A 25,356-nucleotide genomic window follows, 5' to 3' on the forward strand; every position below is an offset into this window, starting at 1 on the left:
GTCTTATTTTTATGGTGCTGAGGGCATCAAATATGTTTTTTTTTTCTTAAATTTTAAATTTAATAAAATAATTTTAAATGATACAGGTAAGTTTTTGGTGGTGCAAATACATCAGTGCTCATGGGCGTAGCCAGGAATTTTCCTAGGGAAGCCNTTTTTAATTTTATGTTATCAAAAATATACAGGATTGTTCGGAAATGAGCGCAAAAAATTTGGGGATTGACGGAACATAAAAATAAGATATTTTCCTACGAACCATGGCGACATCATCGTCTTATTTTTATGGTGCTGAGGGCATCAAATATCTTTTTTTGGTGACTCTTATTTCAGCTTATATCTTTTGCAATTGCAATGAAATATGGTACAGGAAGTTTTTGGTGGTGCAAATACATCATTGTTTATGATCGTAGCCAGGAATTTTCCTAGGGGAGACCTTGCTAAAGTGATTCTTCAATTTGACTGTTTTACACTAATCGCGCGCCTCAATTATCTAAACAAATAAATAATATAGGTACCTACTTGTTTCTGTTTAAATTTTTATATTAATTGAAATAGTACAGAACGAATGGCCATTAATAATAAAATGTAATTTTTGAAACTTGTAGCATGTAGCAAGTATTGTGCCCCCTCTGCTCCCCTTCTGGCTACGCCCATGTCAGTGTTATTTATTTTTTACCATCTGCGTTCTACGATCTCTCCCAGTAACATTAAGGTTAGATTTTTACAATATATGTTGTATATTTTAGTAAAAGTATACAACAACCTTTGAAGTAAATAATATTTGCCAACAAAACAAAACAAAACATACGACAAAAACTTTTCTTAGCGGTATTTGTTAGAGGTAATAACTAAACTCATATTCATTTTCAGCTACCCCAAAATCCCTTTCATATCAAGTGATCAGAAGTGTCGTAAAACATGAAATAAACAATTTTTCTTGAAGGCCGATGACCTTTATGGAAGTAGAATTATATCAAGACAACTTGATCGAAAGTAGTTTATTTTCACACAAAAATGCTACCTACCCTTAAAATATGTCACATTCTTTACTGGACATCCCGTATATTTTTTAATAAATAGAAGTAATTAACTATCGAAGTAATTAACTATTTTAGCGAAAAAAAGATCAAAAACTGAATCGGTGAAACAAATGTTGATACTAGGGAAAATTAGAAGTTAGTAGGATCTAGGTAACCTAAAATCTACGGTAAAGTTGCAACAAAACAGTTCACATCAAGCTAAAACCCTTATGAAACCCTCGTCGTCCCCAAAGTCATTTTTGGGGTTTCGCAATCGATATCTAGACCGAGAGATAAGAGGGTCTACATCAGAGGGTCATTTCATTCTGAGGAAAATGGAGGAAATTCTGACAAAACTTTATAACTTCATATTAAATGTTCTAAAAGAAGTAAAATTCAATTTTTATTTTGTTAATTTATTGCCTTCTTCTCTTCACTTGATGGTAATTTTTATAGAAATAATTTTTAAAAGCTTAAAAAATCGCAAATATTTAAAAATCTATAATTTTAACCCTCATAATCATTATACATTAAACGAAAAAACGTTTAATTTCATATAGGTATACCGTCCAAAAAAAAAAAATTTAATAAAATAGTATTTAATTTGTAATAAAACAGTTTTGCCAGTTTGAAGATATTTAAATGTAACCGAAAAAATGGAACGCTTAGTATATTTCTTTTGAACCTATACAGTGTAGCCCGCTATGCACCAAAACATTAATTTAACATTTTTTTAACGCATTTGATGCGAATTAAATTATTTTTTATCAGTTGGACCATGGTTTGCTGAGATTTTTTAAAAACAATGTTTGCTAAATTCACTAGAGATTTTTTTTATGAATTTTAGTTAACATCAATTAAGAAGATTTTTTGTACAGGCTTAAAGTTTTTTAAATTTATGAAATTTCTATTACAAATTCAATATCTAGGAGGTACTGAAAATACCTGAATAAAAAATTATTTTCATAATTTTCGCAATTCACAATTTTGGGTCCATTTATTATTTGCCACTTCTGATCACCAATCTCAGTAATTTTCTAATTTTTTATTGTTAGAAATTTCCAATGGTTTATAAATTTTTTAAAATAAAAAAAAAATTTAAAAATGTTTAAAAAAATTATTTTGCATTCTAAATTGTGGAAATATTTAAAGTGATGCTGATTAAGATTATAAAGCTGTTTTTAATTCTTAAAATTATTTTTTTTCCCGCGAATCACTTTTACAAAAAAGTAGTAGGCCATACATTACCAACTGCATAATAGTTACAGATTCAGAAAGTGCATCTAGAAGGCTGCGATATATAGAAAATAATTATAGTGTGGCCTCTTAGTGGGCTACACTGTATATTCATTATGAAAGAAGGAATTATGATCGCACACATCGCACACCATACCAAAAATTAAATGCTCATCTGTCAAAAGAAAAATGTTGAAGATTGATCATTCAGCTGTCAAAATTTTAACAAAATGTTAAATATCTCTGCGGATATTGGACATAGCTATGTATAGTAGGATATGTTATTTTGAATCTGCTAAATTAGATAGGGTGTTTCCTTAAAATGAGAAAATTAGCAGTTTTGATATAATTCTTGAATAGAACATATAGGTACAAATTTTAATTATAAATCGATTTTCGAATTCGAAGAGATTTAGAGAAATTTAAACACAATATTTTTAAGTGATTAATTAATGCAATGACAATTAAGAAATTCAAGAGAAACCTAAAACCACAACGATTTTCACTAAACATTTCTATAAACAATATTAGCAAACCTAATAATGGAATTAATTCATGTTTAAGAAAACGATGAAAATTATCATATACAGAGGGCATCCACAAGTTATATTTCGGGAAAACCTGTATTAAATTTTTACATCGATTTACAGATTTTGAAATAGGTGTGATAGAGTGGTAGGTACAAAAAAATGAGTTGTTGGACATACTTATATCAAACAGGTAGGAACCTATATACAATTTATACATTCACTGGCATAAAGAATAATATACAGGACTTTTCATAAAAATCGTTTAAAAATTTTCAATATTTTTAATTTCCATTTTATTTTTAATGAGGAAAATGGCATTTTCCAAAAATTTTCTGATGTCAATATGATGATAAATATGCCTATATTGTACGCATAATTTACATATTTTTTGTAGATTTTTCTAAATGTGATTTATACATTTACAAATTATTAATTGGTAGTTTCATCATTTATATTACAGTTACTCATTAAATACAAATAAAAAAGTTACATCCACGAAGCGATAAAAAACCTGATGCCTAGAGCACTTTCCATGAACCTGTAATTCATTAAAATGCGTTGAAATACTGTTGCCAATAAATAAACCAATTACGAACTCTTTAAAAATGTTTGAGCGATAGCGTGTTGTCCTTGTTAATAGGTATCCCCCCTCCTCAATTATAACTCCAATTTATGGTAAGCGGTATCTCAAATCTCATTTCCATTTGAATTGTTTGCTGTGAAGCATAATAAATACCCCCACTACGGCGTACGTGCTGTTGCTAGGCGAGAACCGTCGACAGAGTTTCATACGGATACCGGTTCAAACAAAGGGAGTTTCAAGAGTTTCGTTATCTCTCTCTCCCACTTCGAATGGTTTTAAATGGTTGTCCGTGGTTCGCTTGCGCCAACCCACCCAGATTGTGAGCAACCTAACAACCATAGCCTATTTCCGTCCCTCACCCCCCCGGAGTTACCCTGCCCCTTGCCCCGCTGTCACGCCGTAGCTCGTCACTAAACTAGACTTGAGTTTCTGTGCCGAGTGTGCTTGTAGCTTAAAGTTTTCTCTCTATGCTTATATGACGGTCGTATTCGTATTATTATTACGGAATATCTAATAAGTAAGAACACCGGCTATATACTATTTCCGGGTAACAGTAATTAATTAATTTGTGATCGTCGGGTATTAGTGACAGTTAATCACTACAGTGGTGGAATTTAAGTTATAGCCAGGCACTATTGTCTGCCTTAGCTGTTAACAATGCTTGTGAGTATTTACAGTGGTTTTAAATCTTGCGCAATGCGTTTGGTGTTTTACTCGTTTGTTAGTTATGATTTGATATGATCTACCCAGGTAGTACCACTAATTTATTGTCATGCACTTTTTTTTTATTTAAGTCAGATATTTATTAGAATTGGCACCTAGTATGAAGTAAAGTACATAAATTTTAGATTTTAGATTTTTATTTTCAGACATAAATATAGACCTGGTTAATATTTTTCCAGGTCGGACATTGACGTTCAATTATAAGTTAATGTGTCAGTTATGTAAACGTCAAAATGGTTTCATGGAAAAATGCATCTGATTGTTTATGCATTTACAACAGTTTACAGTACTTTTACTTTATTAGATATAGTGATAACTGCGATAAGTTAAGTTTCTAATACTACATAGGTACTTAAGTAGTAAATAGTTTTGTTGAATGTTTTTACACCTTGAAGATAAATATTATGCTCTAAAAAACATGGCGCTAGTTTTAACTAAGTGTATTAAGCATCTATCTATTTTGGATTGTATTGTGTATTACCTACCTACTTTTATTAGTTATTTCAATAAATATGGTACAATCAAAATATATACCAAGTTAAATTATGTTGTACAGAGTGTATCTGTGTAGGTATATAATAATGATTATCAATACGCCTAAAAGCTACATATATTTTTTTTTGTAAAGTACATAAATAAATATACCTACAAGCATAAATAAATAAAATACAATTAGTATTTGTACTTAAGTTGCTCAAAATTACCTAGCAGTGCAATTTTAAGAGAATGTACATCATGAAAACATATGCTTTATTTATTATAAATGTTTGTAGAATGTTCAAGGTTTTCGAGAGGCACCTACCTAAGCCTAGGCATCTCTTTATTTTATACTTAACACCACAAATTTGTATGGTGTTCTAATTTCAAATGAAAATAATATACAGTGTGTTTTTTAATTCCATGTCACAACTTCAAGTCGTTGTTTGTTAGATTACCTATTTTAGACTTAAAAGCCTTAATCAAGCAAAGATCTAAGAAAAAAAACTCTTTTTGACAGTTTAAAAAAGTGACGGTTATTATATTGAAATGCCTTCCAAGAGGTTTGATCTAAATTGATGAAACTTAGACTAATAACTTATTATTAGTATTTTTTGACAAAAATAATTGTTAAATTGGTTCGCAAATCTGTTAACGATGGTGGAGATACCAGAATGTACTGTCACTATGGGGTATTTTGGAAATTAAATAAAGGCATTTTGTTCCCATTATCATTTTAAAAAGAAAAGAAAAAAACGGGCCAATTTCTTAAATTTAAAAGCTTGTCCCACAAATATCTAAAAAAAGTTTAAAAGTATCATGTTACAAAAAAAATGTATACTTAGGTTATTTTTGTTGAAATGATACTAGAACGTTTCTTTTCAAAATGCAGTGTTGAAACATTAAAATGTTACATTAAAAAAATTACATTTGTGTAAATACCTAAAATCGAGGTTAAAAATGTATGAAGTAGGTTGATAAAATTTGGAGTACCTAATGACTTAACTAATTATGGGCAAATATTCGAGTTGATACACAAATTTATCAACAATCAGTGTTACCCCGAAAACTCCCGTATACCAAATTTGGCGCGAATGTGTTATTTTTTGAAAATTTCGTCGGCCATCTTGGATCCGCCATCTTGAATTTTGAAAAATTGACCTCGGATCCGTGATCAACGACCCCGAACATCCCCGTATGCCAAATTTGGCGCGAATCTGTTATTTTTTGAAAATTCCTGATAGCTTGACCAGTTTTTTTGGAGGTTAGAAAAAGAATCATCAATTCTGAGCGCGGATTCGCGTTCGGCGGGGTCTTAACCATATTATAAATGAACATTTGAATATAGAAAAAAAAAATTGTGTTTTTATTAGCACTTTTTCGTGAATTTTTACTATTTTTGACCTGTTTTTTGAGGTTAGGAAATTTCTGTGATGTTATAGCTCAATTCTGACACCCGATTCGTGATCAGGAGGCAAAAATACTACGGATAGCATATGTCGCATGAAAAGTACACCCTTTTTTTTAAATTTGTTTACATGTGTATTGTGAAACGAACAGTTTTAAACTACAATATAATAAATAATAACTTGGAAATAGCGCAGCATTTTTTAAACAAAATTAAAAGTACATTTATTTGTTCTTAGAAATAATATTAGAAATTAAATGTATATTTGCAATTTCTAAAATAAGTATTCAGTGTCGTCAAAATTCTTAGGTTCTTAGTGACACTTTCTCCCTCTTCCTCCACCACTGATTGACAGATTTATTCAGTGAATTTTTACCTTTAATTGGTTAAACCATTAAGATTCATCAACACGTCAAGTATCTTCACAGATATTCAAAAAAATCTGACATATTTTTCCCCTTCAATTTTTATTAAAAAAAAATTTTTTTTTATCACACATTTACTTACTGACCTAATTTTGATAATTTTTTGAGATAGTCGTTACGGTACAATATTCGAATATATTCTAATAAAATAAATATACCGGGTGTTACACATAAGCTGAGAAATCTGTGATAGAATACCTTTAAGGTTATTTATTAACTTTACTGTTATCTTTTTTTTACAAGAAGTTGTATTAAATTTGATTTTTTTTAATATTTTTTTAATACAAATTGTCAATTTTATGATTGTGAACACAGTCACTCGTATCAAAATGAGTCCAGAGTACCCCGTTGTTTATTTTGATTTTTTCTTTCGAAAAATTATATTGTATTAATTACATTTTTTAATAACCATTTTTGGCTTATTTTTACGAGAGGTTTATTACTTCCCCATAGATTTCCCACCTCATCTGTAACACCCTGTATAGTTAATAGAAATTATAGCCCGTTACACCTGGCATTGCATTAGCTGTTTATCTTTATTTATCAGTATCAGATTGTTATATCCTTTCTTTAAGAAATGCTTCGAATGCTTGTGAAATGAATATTGTACACCCGATTCCGATATACAGTGTGCTAGAATAAGCTTATGACTAAAACTAAAATTTCTATTTGGAATTGTTACATTTGTACTTAATTCACACTCTGTTAAAAGTTTACTCTAATTTAATCGTATTTTTTAGGCTAAACATGAAAACATCTGTAGAAGTAGATACAACAACCTCCACCTTGCCGACTGGTAAGATTTTCATCAGTTTTACTAGGTATTGTACTAGGTTTGGTTTCTCAACAGATGTAAGTGTGCTATGTACTTATATTAATGTAACGTAACAATGTAACTAAGAGATTTTTGTATCTATTTAGTTTGTATATCTATAACTAAGGAATAATGCCAATAAAAAGACTAGATTACAGTACACCTAATAAATAGTTCATAGTTATTAAGTAATATTAGGATATAATAGATTATTATTTTTTCAAATATATATTTTATTAATAGGTCTGGTATTTTTACTTATTTTTAAAGGTATTGCTAATTCAGATAAATATAAAAATGTTTCTTTCAATTCTGTCAATTTAAGTCAAAAAATGCCCTTCGATATCAAAAATCTAGGGCTAGGGTATCTAAAATATCATAAACCAGATTCGTGACTACATGCCCCAACTAACATTGAATTATACTGGCAATAGTAAAGTCCTTAGTTCTTGTTGCTCTAACATCACCCTTGAGAAAGTTCAACTCGCAAAAATAGTCACTATGTAAATAGATCTCTTTGCCGATAGCGATGTTAGGATAACAATAATACAATATTTTTCTTTAAAATATTATATTATCTAACAATTTTTAATATGTCATGTAGGTACTATAAGCATTTTTCCTATTTTTATTTGAATTAGCTTAATATCTTTAAAATAAAAAAAAAATACTCAGATGTGTAGGTATAGGTCAATAATTCAGATTAAATATTCAACTTGTATGTAAATAGTAAACAGAGGTAATAAAATATAAAAAATAACATTTTTCCATTAATTATGGGTCTATCCATCGGTATATCGTCTTTTGTTTTCAAGATACAGGGCTTCTAAGTTATTTTTTTTTAATTTTTACCAGTATCTCCAAAAGTAATCCACGTGCATTGAAATTGTGAAGGTTATTCTCTTGAGTTTTCCACAGTACATATTTCTTTCTTGAATGTAGACTGTTTGTTTAATGTTTTTACTTAGTTTTTGCAATTATGTTAATAGGGCATATTAGTTATTTTATAGGCTGTAAGTGGTCGAAAGGGACGGAGGGAATAAATACTGCAATTTATCTGAGAAAAATCTGTCTTTTCCTAAGACTGGGTGACTTAAGTGGGGGAACTATTATTTTAAAACAGATTAAACTTAACTGCTCAGCGGAACAAAATAGCGTAGTGATGTGGTGGGTGAGAGGACTGAAAATTATCAGGATACGCAGAAATATGTTTTATCTATCTCTTCCGAGATCTCTTCCTTCATCTATGCATTAAGCACATATCTACCATAATAAAAAAAGACTTAGGTGAATACTTAAATAAATTTAATATGCTTTGTCGATCACTTTTGGAAAATATAAATTTAAAAAAAAAGATATTTTAACGCGCTGTACCTTTGACACAAATGATGATAGATTATATTATTAGTTCATAGAAGAACATCATATTTTTAATATTGTATTAAAGGCGAGGAATAACCTATGGTGATACCTTTTTTCCAAAAAAAAATGATATAAAATTTTAAAACCTAAACATTTTTTGATTTGATTCTAAAAAAAGGTCACGCAGTCAGCTACTTGCCGAAATAAAATTTTATAACCTGAACACTTTTTAGTTTAATTCTAAAAAAGTAAAACCTAAACACTTGATTTCATTTTGTCAGATCTTGCCGAGGCCCCCCGATGTCGTAAGGCCCAGGGCTATAGTCCCCGTACCCCCTCCTAAAGCCGGGCTTGATTGCCCTTAGAGTCACGTTATATTTAGTTTATTTGAAAGACTGTATGTATGTATATAAAAAAAGATTTATGTAGAAACAAAAGTACATTATTTATTTCACTGTAAATCAAATACAGTCAGAAGCAGATTTCATAAGTTTGATTTTATGATGATTGAAATAGTATTTGTTTCACTTTTATTCAAAATTTAATTAAAGTATAGATAAGAAAATTATTATATTTCTTTTAAATATTAATGCAAATTGTAAGATATTTTAATTTAAAAAATATAAAACAAACAAAATATTAAATAAAGTTCAATTATGTCTAATACTCGGTCTAATATCTGTAATTATTGCAGTTTTATTTTTTTGTATATTAACAATTATAAATTTTAACGAAAGTCAAAATTGGATATTGTAAAGTATAATGATTTTCGCACATGTTAGGGCAAGTTTTTTAATTCATCAAGAAAAAATTCCATGAAACGGTGCACTGAATCAGCCACTAGTGAATTTGACGGAACACCAATGGTTTGATTTAAAACAACAATTGTTTTTTGTTTTTTTTTCGCCTAATCTTTCTACTTTAACAAATAATAAAAACAGAAACTATACCACAAATGTATAACTTCAAACATAGACATCTTAAAATATTTTTCTTTATTAGTCTAAAACAACTTTTACTTACAACAGTTACGTGCGTATTTTCGCGCAACTGTTTCCACAAAATTCTTATTTTTTTTAACGTGATGTTTTTGTCTATTGTACAAATACAAGATCCGCTGCAATTATCTTTTAATGCTATGTTTTAAATATTAGATCTTTGACAAGTGATTGACAAAATCAACAATCTTGATTTAAGAGAATCGTTGACACATAACCTCAACTTATAGGTACCATTTACTTTTTATTGTGCGCATTTTCTGAAATCGGTTTAAATAAATAACTAATTTAAATAAAGTTTTATTGAGATTTTGATAAGAGCACATTAATTAAGTTAGAAATTCAAAAATCCTTACATCAGACGAGGATTCATCAACATTTCTTTAATTTCAGATGTGGATTCTGATGACGATTTCGGCCCGCTAAGATGTTGGGACTGTAACGTTAACTTTACGGAAAAGCACTACCTATATTCTCATCTATTCCACCACATAAAACAACCCTACGTAATACTCGAACGTACTACGTTACCCCCCCTCAAGCTAACTCTGAAGAACAAAAGCGGAAACAATTTCGAAGTCATAAACTCCCCAGTACATTCGAACCCTTCTTCGGTCGGCTCCCCTAGTGAAACCGTTGCGAAATCGGCTTCCAATCTGGCAGAAACCAAAGAAGAACCGGACAACGCCGAGGGCGGGGAAGGGGGAGCGATAGTGGAGGAAGTGACCAAAATAGAAGCGGAAGATGAGGAGGCGAGGGTCAGTTTTTCCCCGAACTTCGCGGACATAGGGACCTCCTCGCCCGCTAATAGTGACACCTCCAACGCCGCCGAGAAGACCACGGACAGCATAATCACCTCTAACTCCGCCGGCGAGAGCAATGCCTCCGAGTACGGGAGCATCCCCGGAGCGGAACCGACGCCGCCTCCGGAACCGTCGCCGGATTATCCCAAGATCAGGATCAAAACCACCGGATTGCTCAAAGAACCCCTGACTATAACCGAAATTACAGACGACAACCCAGATGGAGACCCAAGTTACAGTGAGTATCAAATGGAAACTGAATTATATTTATGTATCTGCTACCATACCGTTATTGCCACACATAATAGCTCCGTTTCTGCAGCAGTTGAGGACCGATTTGAAACTATCACAGATGTTTGACCAATTGGTTTGTGACCTTAAACTCGCTGAAAGTATATGACAACTTAAGTGGCCAAGTATATCTGATAGTTTGAAGACAGTTTGATAGAGCTGCAGAAACAAACCTATTATTTATTACACAAATAGTTCGTGGGATTTTTCTATGTAACTTTTAACTGCGATGTTACTTCTCTAAATTCCGTGTCATTTCACTGTGGACAAATCAACCAGAAACTGCCAGAAATGAAACAAATGAGCGTTGGAAGAACGCCCAACATATTCATCTGAGTGTTCTAGATTCAAGAAATAGACTTTTTGGCATTTTAGCGAAGTACAAATTCCAGTCAAACAAAAATATGTTGATGGTTTATATCAACTAAACGTATCGCAACATATTCCACTATATCCACCCCCGAAATATTAATAGATTTGACAAAAAATTGTCGCGTAACCTAGCTAATACACTTGGTAATATAATTCGGAAAACGGAGTCTTCATCTATAACATTTTGTATTAACAAATTTGTTAATTCCGGTCTTCTACAGACTGCAGTCAATTCAACAATCGTATCTACTTTTGCAAAAATGTTTTATCTGCTCCCACTATAGGAAACAGACTATTAATACATTGTTTTTAAGGAGGTAAGTGGATTTTACCGTAGAAGTGGAGGTTGCTGTGGACATCGGGAGGTAAGTGAGGTAACTTACCTCCCTAGGGAAAAAAGCGATTTCGAGTTATAAATGCATATTTTATGAACAAATAAATAGAAATATTTTATGAACATTACATTTTATTAATTATTATGAATGGATATTTATAGTAATTGTACAGTTTGTTAAATTTAGTAACATTTATAAAATCTGGATAATTATTCCCTTCGCGTTTACTAATTGTCACATTTTTCTCAAAATGATCTGACCGCTCCATTTCAATCACCGGAGGCTCAATATTATCTCACTGATCAATTAAAACAGCATGCATGATGCGACGTACTACTAGAACCTGGAGTTGAAGTGTCATTCTAAAGAATCCTGTTGTCTATTCCATTTTTGTTACTTAAACTGTCAGCAACGTAACTTTCTGCAATTGTGACTGATTTCCACCCACCATGTCTCTTGATTGCTAATACATCAACTCCTATATTAGCCAGCAACGTTGCCGATGTTCGTTAGAATGAATGGCCTGTATATGTTTCAGAATGTTCTAGTTTATTAGGAATCATAGAAAGGGTATTCTTGCCGACTGTTTTTTTTGTAACATCTACCTGTTTGATAGCGCATAAAAAGCATGAAATTTCAGTTTTAATTTCCAATCTAATCTTGACATATTTCTTGAGAATTTCTAGGTGAGGAACAGAACCCAGACGAGACGTAATTATAAACGTACGTGACATACCATTTTTATATTCTGGAATTGTAACTACAATAATGTCATCGAAATTTTTGAAATTGACGTCCAAAGTAAGTTTGCATAACTCATCAGAACGGCATGCTCCTGCAATGCCTAAGACCGTCACTACCTTCATTAGCAAATGTGTTATCGGGTGCCTGAACGAGAAAATCGTTGACTTGTTCTCTTGTAAAAACGTTTGACTTTTTAGGTGTATAGCCGTCATTCTTACGTTTCAAAAATGCTCTCAGCTTGGGATATTTTGATATATCCACGTTCTCCTCTATGAAAATAGTTGAAATCATTTCTATTTGAAAATCACTCATTTCGAAATAATAATTCAAAACCAGTAAAATTGGAGCTTTTATATAGTTTTGTGTCGTATTCCACCCTTCGAGCGAGCTTCAGGATTTCAGAACACCCAGTATGTTGATAGAAGTAGCCTTGTACCTACGGATATGCCGGAGACCGTTGAATTGAAAAGACCAATTTCACCGATGTTTCCAATGTCACCCACATCGCAACCGATCTCGCCTGGGTCTACCATCCCGGCGCGCAGTGTCCACTGCCGCGACTCTCGCAACCTGCAGACGAACCCCGGGACACTTCGAGGCGATATTTGGAAACTATCATCTGAATTTTTACCACACTTTTGAATTGGTCAAGGACGCTATCGTCAATAACTCCAAAAGTTATTGAGCGATCGGTGTCAAAATTTAATGTAGCACTCCTCAAGTCGCTGGCATTAATCATTATCTTACTAAATTTTCGTCCGAATCGAATGAGCCAAAACGCCGTTATACGGGGAAACGCGGATTTCACGTTTTCCGCGTTTTTAGCCGTTCCACTCATTAGATCTCGGCCGAACCCTCCAACCACACTAGAGCATCCCTAGGTAGTTGTCATATCCAAATTCGAGCCGAATCGCGCGACTACTAACGGCCAGCTAAGCCATAATAGGTTTTCATGTCTTCATAGCTGTCGCCAAAGGTGTCCGCGTGATCTCGACCGAACACTCCAACCACGGCACTACTTCATGCCGTGCATCACCCATCCACTGTAGAACAAAATCCATCCAGTAATAAGACCTCCGTAAGCCCTTTTACGAAGACGGGGAAAATTTCACCGATGTTTCCAATTTCCCCGTCTTTGGGCCGAAAGGACCGTCTTCCGAAGGTCCCACCGCTCTGGCGGTTGGATGCGATGCTCGGTAGCCTAAGCCGAGACCGCGGGTAGAGCTTTTCGCAAAATGGGAGAAAACTCCAAAATCCCTGACGCCGACATCGACTATCCGGAGAGGCCAGAGGGGAACGAGATCCGACGTCGACAGCGACGACGGGCGCTTTTTACTGGAAATTTTGCCGGACAATTCACGAGCGGTCCGCCAAAAGTATGGAGATTTTAAAAAAGCGATCGAACATCAACTTCCGACGTTTGCAGTTCTTTTAGTGGGAGTACATGGTACAAGAAAGCGATACAAAGCGATTGTGTAACAAATCTCATTCATGGTAAATAACTTGTATATGTTAATTGTGAACCATTATTGTCTGTTAATTATGTTCAATATATACTTTTAACATATCTTCCACGGTTTGATTGAAAAAACCCTGTCATCAAGCTCAAGAACTTTGGAGCTCAAGCTCACAGGCTCACTTCACGAGGCTTCCGTCGAGGCTGCCATTCCTCGACGCGGATATTATAGTGCCTAGCAACCACCACTCGCTTCACGAGACATACCACCTGAGGTAGCCTAGCCTGAGGTGAAGACCCTGTTTGATAACCCCCTGCATCGAAACAGCGGTAAATTTCCAGGATCCATTTGAGACCTGCGATACCGTCCGGGACTGACCACCTCCGACGAAGATCCTGTGCGATAACCTCCTGCATCGACACAGCGATACTCCAGGCTCCTCCAGAGACCTGCGTACCGCCCGAGTTGGCCAACCTGAGGCGAAGATCCTGTTCGATAGCCATCTGCATCGAAACAGCGATACATTCAGGCTCCTCCAGAGACCTGCATACCGTCCGAGGCTGAGAACCTTTGACGAAGACTTTGATTCCGATCGTGCCGGCTCCATCGAGAGACTCGCACCTCGGTACAGAGTACATACTCCTACGAGTCCTATCAATTCAGACTATCGAGATCTGCAAATCCGAGGCAACTTTCCTCGTCAAACCTCTAGGCGGTCACTCGTCGAGGCAACTTTCCTCGTCAAACCCCTACGAGGCATTTTCTTTGTGACCCACGGGCACAAAGCAATAGTACGCACGTTATTGTGGCGGCGTACTTCCAAATTTAGTAGAAGTTGTCCTTGCTTATAGGGCTTCCTCGAGAGACCCACATTTAATAGTAGAGTCAGTGTTTTCTACCAGACGTCTACAAGACTTTCGGAGCAAAAGAGCTTGCTCCGACATTGTCGTACGGGATAAGATGTATCCCTGCGACGCGACTTCGATATCCAGTGCTACGAGGATTGGTGCCCTCGAAGGTACAACAAATAATAAATCACATCGTGATTCGATGATCAAGACTGAGCTGGACGAGACCTCGTTCCCCACAAACGCTATCTCGGTGCTTCGTGGAGAGTCTAAGGAGCCGAAGGTGGTAGCTCGTAGTAGTACGCGGCACGGCGACGCCACAGTGCCGTACAGGCTGAGGTCCGCGACTACACGAGTCATCGATACCACATGGAGTATCCCTCAAGACGTGCCCACGGAGACGAGTAGTATGTCAGAGTTACCACGAAGTGGGTCACCCACAGATACTCGGGACGAGGTTATATCTACGTACCAACTGGTACGGGGAATCCCATGAGCCCAACCACGGTTCGCGGTCCGGCCCCGATAGCGGCCTACCTCCTCGGGTGTTCCGGAACGTGGAGCCGTCGGCGACGGCGATACAGTTCATTCAGCTTTTCTACGAAATGGTATCCAGCGGGAGCAATGCGCATCTCGTTCGGGTGCCATGGTAAGCGAAAACCCCTTAGCCGACTATGTCGTAAGTGACGTAGCCGGCTCTTTTTATCAAAGCAATTCTGGTACATCTCCCGTCCACTCTCAGGATTTCCCCCGAACATACGATCACCGCCTAAGTGGTCCCTATTTAGAAAGTCTAACCCGACACGGCGCTCAACGTGGGGCTCGCCATTCTTCGTCGAGATCTCCCCCGCGAGCTCGTGTCCTAGACACCACGTCTGTAGGACATATCCACCACAGACAGCAGTCATTTGAGAATATCCTGCGACCTGGAGTCCCTAGTGACGATCCACTTGAACTCCGTGCGTCACTATCGCGGACCCCTGTCAAGGGAACTGACATCCCAGATCATAGATCGCGACATGGCGCCCAACGTGGAGCTCGATTAGAACTCCCGATGTCTCCACCAAGGACCCATGTCGACCAAACACAACCTTCCGATCATATTACACGACATAGCGCTCGACGTGCTGCTCGAAGTCCTGCTTCGACGTCTTCACGGCGAGCCCATGTTGCCGATTCTCCCAATAATTCTCAAATATTAGGCACAAACAACAAAATGTAATACACCACGCAGCAGTTAAGTATAATTTACCAGCCTTCGCTCCGCTCGGGCGCAAAATCGTCCTCGACTAATAATAATTACCTCTTTTATGGTGTAAATAACTATTACCTTCGGCTTCTGTCAAATACTTTGACATCTTGTTTAGTAAATTTTTTTTATTTATTTAGATGTCCGCTTCAAAATGCATTAAAATTTATGTATTTAGCAGCGTTGCCAGATTTTTTTTCGGGCAAAGCGGGATTTTGAAACTTTTTGAATAAAAAAGCGGGATTCTTTCGTCCAAAATCGGGACGTACTACGGATTTGTATAATTGATACCTAAAAAAAAAGACGGTAATAACAGACCTGGAAAAAATCATTCGAGAACGGGAAAAAAGCGGAACGTCCTGCCAAAATCGGGACATCTGGCAACGCTGGTATTTAGTAATATTAATAATTTTCTTAACACAGCACGTCTTACAATAAATAGCATGTCTATGGAGAAGACTATTTTTTTTTGATAAATAATAATCAATGTACGGCAGTAAAACTTTCTTATGTGATAGGTATATTATTTGTCGTACCTTTACTTGTACACCATTCCTCGCAACCTCTTAAAATTACCGAGATAATTAAGCTGTGTTGGATCCCATATTTTTGTCCGCAATTTTTTTTGTTATTTTCCGAGAAACTCAAAATATACCACTCTGTAGTAGCAAAAGATTTCCATCATATATGACGCTTAACCATTTGTATATTCGCTATACCATATACCACCATGGAGGCAGGGAACCTCTGAAAACAGTGCCTCGTATATTTTTCGAGGCTCTTTAAGCTTAACTGCCTTGGAATTAGTTTTAACAGTTATAAGTTAGTCTCTTTATCTATAATAGCATCTTTAATATCTTTATAACTTTGTATCGTAAATAACTATTACAAATCTGAAAAATTATTCATTTTATCAAATAGCGACCCCTATTTAATTTTGAATTAGGTACTATCTTTGCACAAATTGTCAGCACGCCAAAATGCTAACTACGCTAACGAGTAATTTTGATATAATCACTGACGTTTCCAAAAAGTAATGTACCTTTTTATGTCGAGTTGGCAGTTAGTTTATCATCAACTATTTGTGTATATAAGTTAATGTTTATGGCATGCAGCATGAAGATTATGACATAACATGGCAATTGTTAAATTTTGCACCTGTTAATACAAAGCATCAAAACATGTGTTCATACAGTAGTTTTTCTACGATTGCCGTTTAAATAATAAAAATGTTGGCGAAAAACGACATATTTGGCACTTCTCCTGAAATATTAAATGTTAGGCTACCTTGTTTCAAAAAGGTCAAAAACCTCAGTTAGCGATTTAACGAATGGTGCCAACGAACCATAGTAAATCATATATCGAAGTGATATACGAGTACATGCCTATTTTTTCGAAAATTTAAAAATGTTCACTATGATTTGGATAGATGGGTTGTAAGTTCTCGTTCCAACAAAACGTTTATTTTTTTCGCTGTAGCAAGACAACATACAATAAAATTAAAAATCACATTGTGACCACAACATCGTAAAAAAACTTCCTTATATTTTGTCGTATTCTGTCCACTCTACTCGCCCTTCTCAACGATGGTAGTTGCTACCGGAGTTTCAACCCCGAGCAATTTGGGATTTCTCTAACAACGCACCGTACTCGGGGAATATCCGCTGTTGAGAGCCTCTCTCTAGTCGATCCCTTTTCATCTCTGCTTTATTCCTGAAACGTAAAATCTGGACCTGATGTTCTAAAAAGAAGGATACGCTCTCTTTGTTGCCTGCACTACACCCTCTGGTTGGCACTTGTATTGAGACTTTGATCTGAGCCTATTTTCACTGTTTGCATTTTTCGAAGTACTTAGTTTTTCGAGCTTGGCACTTTTTTCGTGTCCTTGTCTTTTTTTGGCTAATAAGCTCTTTGGATCGGCCACATGTTCGTAATTAATCTTGAGCGATGAAAACGCTAATTTTTTACTTAAGTTGTAGCGTAACAATGCTTTATATTGTTAATAAAAAGTTTGCTTGGAATATTTGAAATTCAGGGGAAATATTAAACTTTCTCTTAATGCACGTATTAAATCCGAATTTGTGTATTATGTGGTTATGGTATTCTATGGTATAAAATTAGGAAAAACCAGAGTCGTCGCTTGAACCCTGAAGTAGATCTTTGATATGGTTTCTGACATATGTCTCCTTTGGAATGGGCGACTTTGGGGTCGCCCCTATCTCTACTCGTCATGGAAACTTATTGGTTGTTTACATTTATGTAGAGCAGCTTGGTAACTTGTCGTACTTCGATTATCATGGCTTTGCTGGTATGAAATGTTTGGAAAATTCAAAACTTAGGCTTTCCAACAGCAGTGGATTCTGCTGAGCTTGCCCGCTTCTAGCAGTATAGTTTTGGATCGGTCTGGGGCTCTGTGGACAACTCCGTTGGATTCGAAAGTTAGCTGAAAACTTTGATTTTCAACCGACGTTGTCTAGGTGGCTGTTGCGACCAACTCTATGTTCTCAAACATAAAAATATATGAGTGATTTTCAAAGTACGTTTTGTTAATAAGAAAATACTTCTATTACTAGGATTATGATAATTATTCTCTTAAATATCAAAAGTATGAGATAATGTACTTATTCGATTAATACATATACGAGTAACTATATAACTTTTAATAATTGCTTAATGCTCGAGACAGATTTAAAATTATTATCAGTACTTGATACCTTATTTATATTTATTATTTATTAACAAGTATTTGAAATATTTTAAAATACGATTATATACGTAATACTCTGTATTGTATTTTCAGTGACATACTTGAATTCATACATCATTAGATTCTGATCCTTCATGTAAAACTATATTGGATTAATCTTAGACTTACTTTTGATAAACATAATAAAATACACGGGTTATTAGTCGTATACCGATGACACAACAACACACAAGGGTGACAAGATGTAGAAACGTCTCGAAATTTGAGAACAAATAACAAGTCGCAAACTTGTAGCGAGATTTAGCAAACCCATACACTCCAAACTGTTCTCCACAAACATCTAAGATGTAAGTTCTTTACTGTATATGGTCATGTACATTGAGATTGTGAGCAGCTCGTATATTTATATTTGTTCGCATCGACTGGCGAAAGATACGTATCCATCAGCAAACATATCGCGAACAGTTGGTTCACAGTTACAAGACCTGCTCGCGATCAGTTCGCGTACACTTCGCAAACAGGTCGCGAGCAGTTACACGTTGACGACTAAAAAACTTTTTCTTGCGTCTAGTGTTGTTTACCAAAAAGTTCGGCCAGTTTTCCTCATTTATCAGTGAATAAATATGTACAAATATCGATTTTGGACAAAACTTCCTTTTTCTGACATTTTCCAATTAATAACAACTTTTTCAACTGCTGCTCCATCCCCACCTGACTGAGATTCGACGAATATATCCACGTGTCAGTTGGAGTTACCGACAGCCGACGGGAAATTTCACATGCTCGACCTGAACAAAGATAAACGATGCTAATGTTACACGAGCTGCTCGCGAAATTAACATAAACATTTTGCAAACAAACCTTGGGTGATCACGAACTGTGAGCACACAAAAATTCGTTTTTGTAGATGTCAGCAAGAAACTGCTCGCGACCTATTTGCCTATACTCCACGGTCGAAATTATAGAGTGATTCATCACTAGCTTTTGGACTAGTAAGGGGGATGAAGCGTGCCGGGAACAAAATCCATTGGCGTGTCTGCGTAAAAGGCAACAAGACATAGAAAATAATAAAAAAAGATAATAAAACATAACATCTAATATTTTTTACGGTTTGCTATAACAGGCACTTTGATCCATTTTAATTATTACAGCATTTTAAAACGTCCCAGTTGTGTTTTTTTAATTTATAAATTTATTATAGCCATGGAATTAGACCCCTCGTCTACGCTTATGCTATGACGTTTCTCAGGACGGGTTAAATCAAGTCCGTTTACACCCACTAAAAAAGCATTTCCCTATTCCCTACCAAGTGCAAAAGACAGAGGTAGAATATAGATCGACGTTCAGTGTAACGATGTGCGTAGCGAGCGGCACAAAGATAAATAATATTGAGCCGTATAAAAATCATTTTATATTTTATACGCATTATGGTAATAGTGTTTTTATATTAGTCTTAGTCACTCTTTATAAATTCGACCGCGGAGTATAAGTTGATCGCGAGCATACGGACTACAGGGATGTAAGCAAATTTTACCATTTTAAAAGTATTAACGCCTTAAATGTTGCTATTATCTATGCGATTAGATATACGGAACAAAAGGATACGTCTATAAGCGAGATCGATATCGTCAGATCTAAGAAAGTGCGCCTCAAAGAAAGGCAAGTTGTTACTTAGACTGTTACAATAGGGTTATAAAAGTATAAAAATAAATAATAATCAGAATTTATCAGATCAGATCGATCGCAATTGCAATAATTTAATCTAAACTTAAACAATTTATTATTAATGCTAAAATCTGTAAAAGCCTTCACAATGGGTCAAGAAGGCAGACCTTAGATAGAAATCCGGGCATTATAATCTGTTTAGAAAGGAAAGAGAGAGAATGAGAGAGAATGCAAATCGTAAATAAATGTAGTACTGGTACTTATATTCAATATTTTTATATTATGTATTATCGGTATAGATGAGGTGTACTTTTAAAAAAACTTTGTGTGACCGGGTTGTACTAAATTGTAGCAGGTAGCTAAAATTTAATCCCCGACAATCCGTCTTTGTCTATGCCGCTTCAATTTCTCGGTCCATTTCTCTTATAAGTAAACAATATAAAAACAGCATTTCAAAACATGAGGCTACTTTAAGCATCATAACCGGGTTAAGAGGGTTTTTAGTAATTCAAATAAAATTATTCAATATTATTATCAAAATATTTATTTAAATTTAATGAATAGACTTTTATTCCACACAAAAATATATGTATTTTGAAAATTCAAATTATGGTGAGTAAATGTAGTGTTGTATAAATGTACAATAAAGAAAATAAAAAAGTAGGTATATTAAAATTCATCCTCTGAATATTCTGATGAATTATCTTCGTCTCCTAGATTGATAACGATAGGTTCCACAGTAACGTCAATTAAATTATCGAGTTCCCACATTTTCTCCTCTTCTTTTTGTACATGATGTATACATCTTTGCCAGTTATCTGCAGTTACTCGTTCCAAGGAATTTTTTAACAAAATTTTCACGTCACTTAATTTAAACGTCGTATTATTTCGCGCTACATCTCCTTTTACCTGCGCCCAGACTAATTCGATTGGGTTAAGTTCACAGTGATAAGGTGGTAACCGTAGTACCGTTATTTGGCGATTTGTTGCCATTTCATCGATAACATATTTTTTCTGATCTTTATTAAGATTGACAAGTGTCAAAAGTTCCTTTTTCACCATATTTGTTTCAAAAGAAATGTTTTTTCCGGATAACCATTGAATTATATCGGCTTTCCTCCAAGCAGTCGTAGGCGTCCGCTCGGTCTGCCGTGAATGGTAACTGGCATTATCCATGACAATTACAGACCCCGGAGGAATAAGATCCAACATCTGTGTAAAATACTCTTCGAAAACATCTGCGTTCATGTCTTCGTGATAGTCACCTGTATTTTTAGATTCAAATAAAAGTAAACCGCCATCTACAAAACCACTGGCACTACCTATATGTGTCACTATTAATCTTCGCCCTTTACCTGAAGGTGCCTTGAACCCTGTTGAAAGTCCATCCAAAAATGCTTGTCGAAAACTTTTTACATTTTTATCTTGCCATACTTTTGTTACAGTATATCCCTCGTTGACCCAAGTTTCGTCTAGATAATAAATATTCCTCCCTTCGTCACGGAATTTTCTAATTGATCTTAAGTAGGATCTTCGCCAACAAATAATTTCATCTTTATCGATAAGAACTGACTTCCTGTTCTGCTTTTCCCAGCAAAAATTCAACTCTCGTAAGACGGCCCATAATTTGCTTCTACTGATTTTTGGCAAATCGTTGTCCTCTGAAAGTTCACTTAAAATTTTGTTTAGCGTTGGTATTTCTTTTTTAAAATAAAATGAGTGTACTTTTCTGCGAATGACATTTTTGAAGAAATCATCTATAACGACTTTTGACCTCCCTGTAGATGATTTTGGGGGATTTACAGTATCTTGTTCATTTTTTGTTTCCTTTAAAAGTCTGTAGATAGTCGATTTTCCAATCCCTGTCATTTTGGAACACTTTTCCACGATGTCGTCAACACTGTTGGTAGGATTTTGGTGTTTCAATGCATTAAATACATTTAATATAATAATCTTCTCATTCTGAGACAGCGCACATCTTTTCACGCGTTTAGCAGGTACGTAATCTGATAAGCTCGACATTTTACCCAAACAATATTATATCCACTGGCACAATAGTCACTAAACACAAGTCGAATTTTACTCTACTGCACTAGCACGTCTTCGTATATTCAGCTCTAAGACTGGATTGATCTGTCACAATACACTGGCTCCTGCCCTATGATGTATCCAGTAAAATATACTAATGTACACCCATTACCTGTTAGCATTAGTGTTACCCGATAATTACCTGAAACGAAATATTACCACGCCCATGGCCGGTTCTTATCTCGGGGTTTTATTACTCTCTTTCATTTCCAAACAGACTATAGTTGGATAAAGCTTGGTTTTATAAGCTGCGCTCCCAAAGAAATTAAAGACTGACTTTTGCAAACAAATTTGGACTTTTGATCGATGCCCTTGGCCCCGATCAATTACATGCATTTTTATTATTATTAATTATTTTCCTATTAAAACAGTTTAAGTAACAAAGCGCCTTTTTGTGGTACATATTCTTAGATCTGACGGAGTTGATCGGACCGCTCTCTATCCGCGGCAGAAGAAGTTTTTCTAAAACTGTAAGCAATGCCGATAACACAGCTGCAAAAAAAAGTCCAAACTCAAGAGAGCCACATATGATGCCATTGGTAAAATTTACCCTGAAAACTGGCCCAAATATGGGTCAAAACTAATTTTTTCCTAAATTGTGTCCATTTATATAATTTTCGCAGTACTTTGAGGCGTTGAACACGATGCCATTAGTAAAATTAACACTTGACACTGATATTTCTTAGAAAATACACTTAGGTGAACACTGGCCCAAATATGAGTCGAAACTAAAACTCAAAAAGTGGATTTTCTGAGAAATATCGAGGTCATGGGTAAATTTCACTAATGGCATCGTGTTCAGCGCCTCTAAATACTACAAAAATTATATATTTGGACAAAATTTAGTAAAAAATCAGTTTTTACCCATATTTGGGTAATATGTCGTGAAGTCATGAATTTTGATTACAGGATCGTATTCGCGCATTAAATTCCTTCAGAAATGATATGTGACTCTTGGGTTTGGACTTTTTTTATGTGGCTGTGTAATTAGATAGATTCTCTTCTACGACTGTGTTTCTCTAATACAGCGGTCTTCAAACTTTTACGACTTTCGGAACCCGGCCAACATTTCGAATTTTTTGGGGAACTCCCACACCTAAGAACATTTTCGAACACCTTTTTTACTGATTATATAATAAATTTATAAATACTACGGTTAATAAAATAAATATTCCACTAAGTTTAAAGTAAATATTTATTGGATAATTAAAAAAGAGTAAATATAATCAATGACCAGAATGTGCTTGATTATTTTACATAATATGTTGAAATCATTTGCTATTGTCGTATGTTGCAATCACATTTCAATTTCAAATTTTGCATTAAGCGCATTGCCATACCTTGCTTTTGTCGCTAAGCTCTTATAGTAACTTATAAGCGTGTACTTATAAAAATAAAAAAAGATTTAAGAGTATATTTTTTTTTATTTTGTAGTATCGATATTGTTAATTCCAAAATTTTGCGGATTTCTCCCCAGATAGGTTGTGAGGAACCCCAGGGTTCCGCGGAACACAGTTTGAATACTGCTGGTCTAATACTTAAAAAAGTACAGTAAAAAAAGTCTAATATATGGCGTTTTTATATGGAATATTTCCTTTCTTTACAAATCATACCACTTTATGATCGCACATCAATCCTTAGTGGACAAAAATGGACTTATTTATTCATGCCAGCATCAAGCAGTGTTAGGATATTTTATTGATACAATTCTGTTTACAACTTAATAATAACTTATAAGGACATGACATGAAACATTGTTTTAGATCAAAATTCCAGTAATATGTGGACAACACCATCCCTGGAAGATCCACTAAAATTACCAGACAACGATGACAACAATATAATGTCACTTTTCAACAACAATGAAAGAGCTAAAGATCTAGGTTTTCACACGAGCGACACCGAATTCATATCGCTGGATCGTTTGGAGGAAAGAAACAGGGGAGCAATGGTAAGTTATCTTTAGAAATTTGATATTTAGGTATGTTACCATTCCATTTACAAAATTTAAAACTTTTTATTAATCCGATACGATCTCTTGCAGCAATTGTACAACCCGTCAACATCTCAGGCCCAAAATCCTCTGGACTCCCTAACGGGACTTCCAATGCAAGCCTTGGCGCAGCAAGTGTCCAGGTTGCAGCCGTCGGGAGGTAGCGGGTTACACCAGCAAAACGTCTTAATAAATATCCAACAGTTCCCTTCCGGGCCACCTCAGCCGTCTTACCAACCGCCGCCTATGTACCCACATTATCCACCACAGCCCATGCACCAGCCTTATCAGTATCAGTAAGTATTCTGTAATGTTAAGTTTCATATGTCTGTTTCTGCAGCAGGAATATGTGACCAATTGATTCTGTGACCTCATATTTGCTGAATGTTTGTGTGTGCGACTGCTGCAGAAACAAGCCTAGTGGTATCACATCGGCTATGATGATAATGTACAATGTACATACAATCCGTGAAGTGAAAGAAAGCCGGGCGGTAATTCAGGCCTTAATATCGTTTTCACTACAAATAGTTTAGTCGAGATGTGAGTTTTCTGCGAAAAATAGTTAATGTAATCCTAAAAATATGGTTGTTAGTACATTGGATACAGAATTAAATTCTGAGAAAGAAGTGTTTTTTAATTTATCCGCAATTAAAAATAGCAATTGTTATAAACAAAAAACGAAGAGAAAAAAAGGGGGTCTCCGTTTTTTAGCTATAACTAAAAAAATATTGAAGATAGCTGAAATTTCAAAAAAGATCCTGAAAGAGGAGAAAATTTCAGTAAAATAAGTCTCGACTCCCGGAATTGTAGCTCCATTATTTATAATTTTAATTTGACGTTGAAAATATGGCTCCGCGCGGCGGCGGCGGTTTCCGCGTCGTCGCGTCGCCGCCAAGCAAAGTGTGCAACACAAAATAATTTTTTTATAGTATTCAATATTAATTTAAAAATCTAAATAAATTATAGTGTCATCTAGACACTTGAAGGAACACAGCCCAGTTGGAAAATAATTTTTAACTTGACTTATGTTAAAGTTATTCAATTGTTAATGAACTAATTTTTCGTGGTCCTAATCTTTCATAAAACTTGTAAAAGTTTAAATAATGTATCTACAAATTTTTTTCTTTCTGGGAGGTCTTTTTATATACATAATAAACAAGATTCCGTTGTAAAAGTTTATAAAAGTTTTTTCATTTGTTTATAATGATTTTTTAAAGTTAACAAAAAAT

The 25,356-nt window shown here is 35.0% G+C and overlaps 1 protein-coding gene across 3 annotated transcripts in view; it reads left to right on the top strand.

Moving 5' to 3' along the window:
* Positions 1-3,795: 3,795 nt before the first annotated feature.
* Positions 3,796-25,356, top strand: part of LOC108903915 (bromodomain-containing protein 4-like) — a 41,429-nt gene continuing 19,868 nt past the window's right edge. For 2 of the 3 annotated variants that reach the window (XM_018706259.2, XM_018706262.2), the window contains exons 1-5: positions 3,796-4,031; positions 7,142-7,197; positions 9,969-10,616; positions 23,898-24,085; positions 24,179-24,423. In XM_018706259.2, the coding sequence (XP_018561775.1) occupies positions 7,149-7,197; positions 9,969-10,616; positions 23,898-24,085; positions 24,179-24,423 (1,130 nt within the window). In that variant the 5' untranslated portion in view covers positions 3,796-4,031; positions 7,142-7,148. Of the gene's footprint in view, positions 4,032-4,067; positions 4,119-7,141; positions 7,198-9,968; positions 10,617-23,897; positions 24,086-24,178; positions 24,424-25,356 lie in introns of those variants that run through there. The other variant, XM_018706260.2, reaches the window with a different exon arrangement.

This window comes from Anoplophora glabripennis, unplaced genomic scaffold (genome assembly GCF_000390285.2).
Source record: "Anoplophora glabripennis isolate ALB-LARVAE unplaced genomic scaffold, Agla_2.0 scaffold123, whole genome shotgun sequence".
In the NCBI taxonomy this organism is placed as follows: Eukaryota; Metazoa; Arthropoda; class Insecta; order Coleoptera; family Cerambycidae; genus Anoplophora; species Anoplophora glabripennis.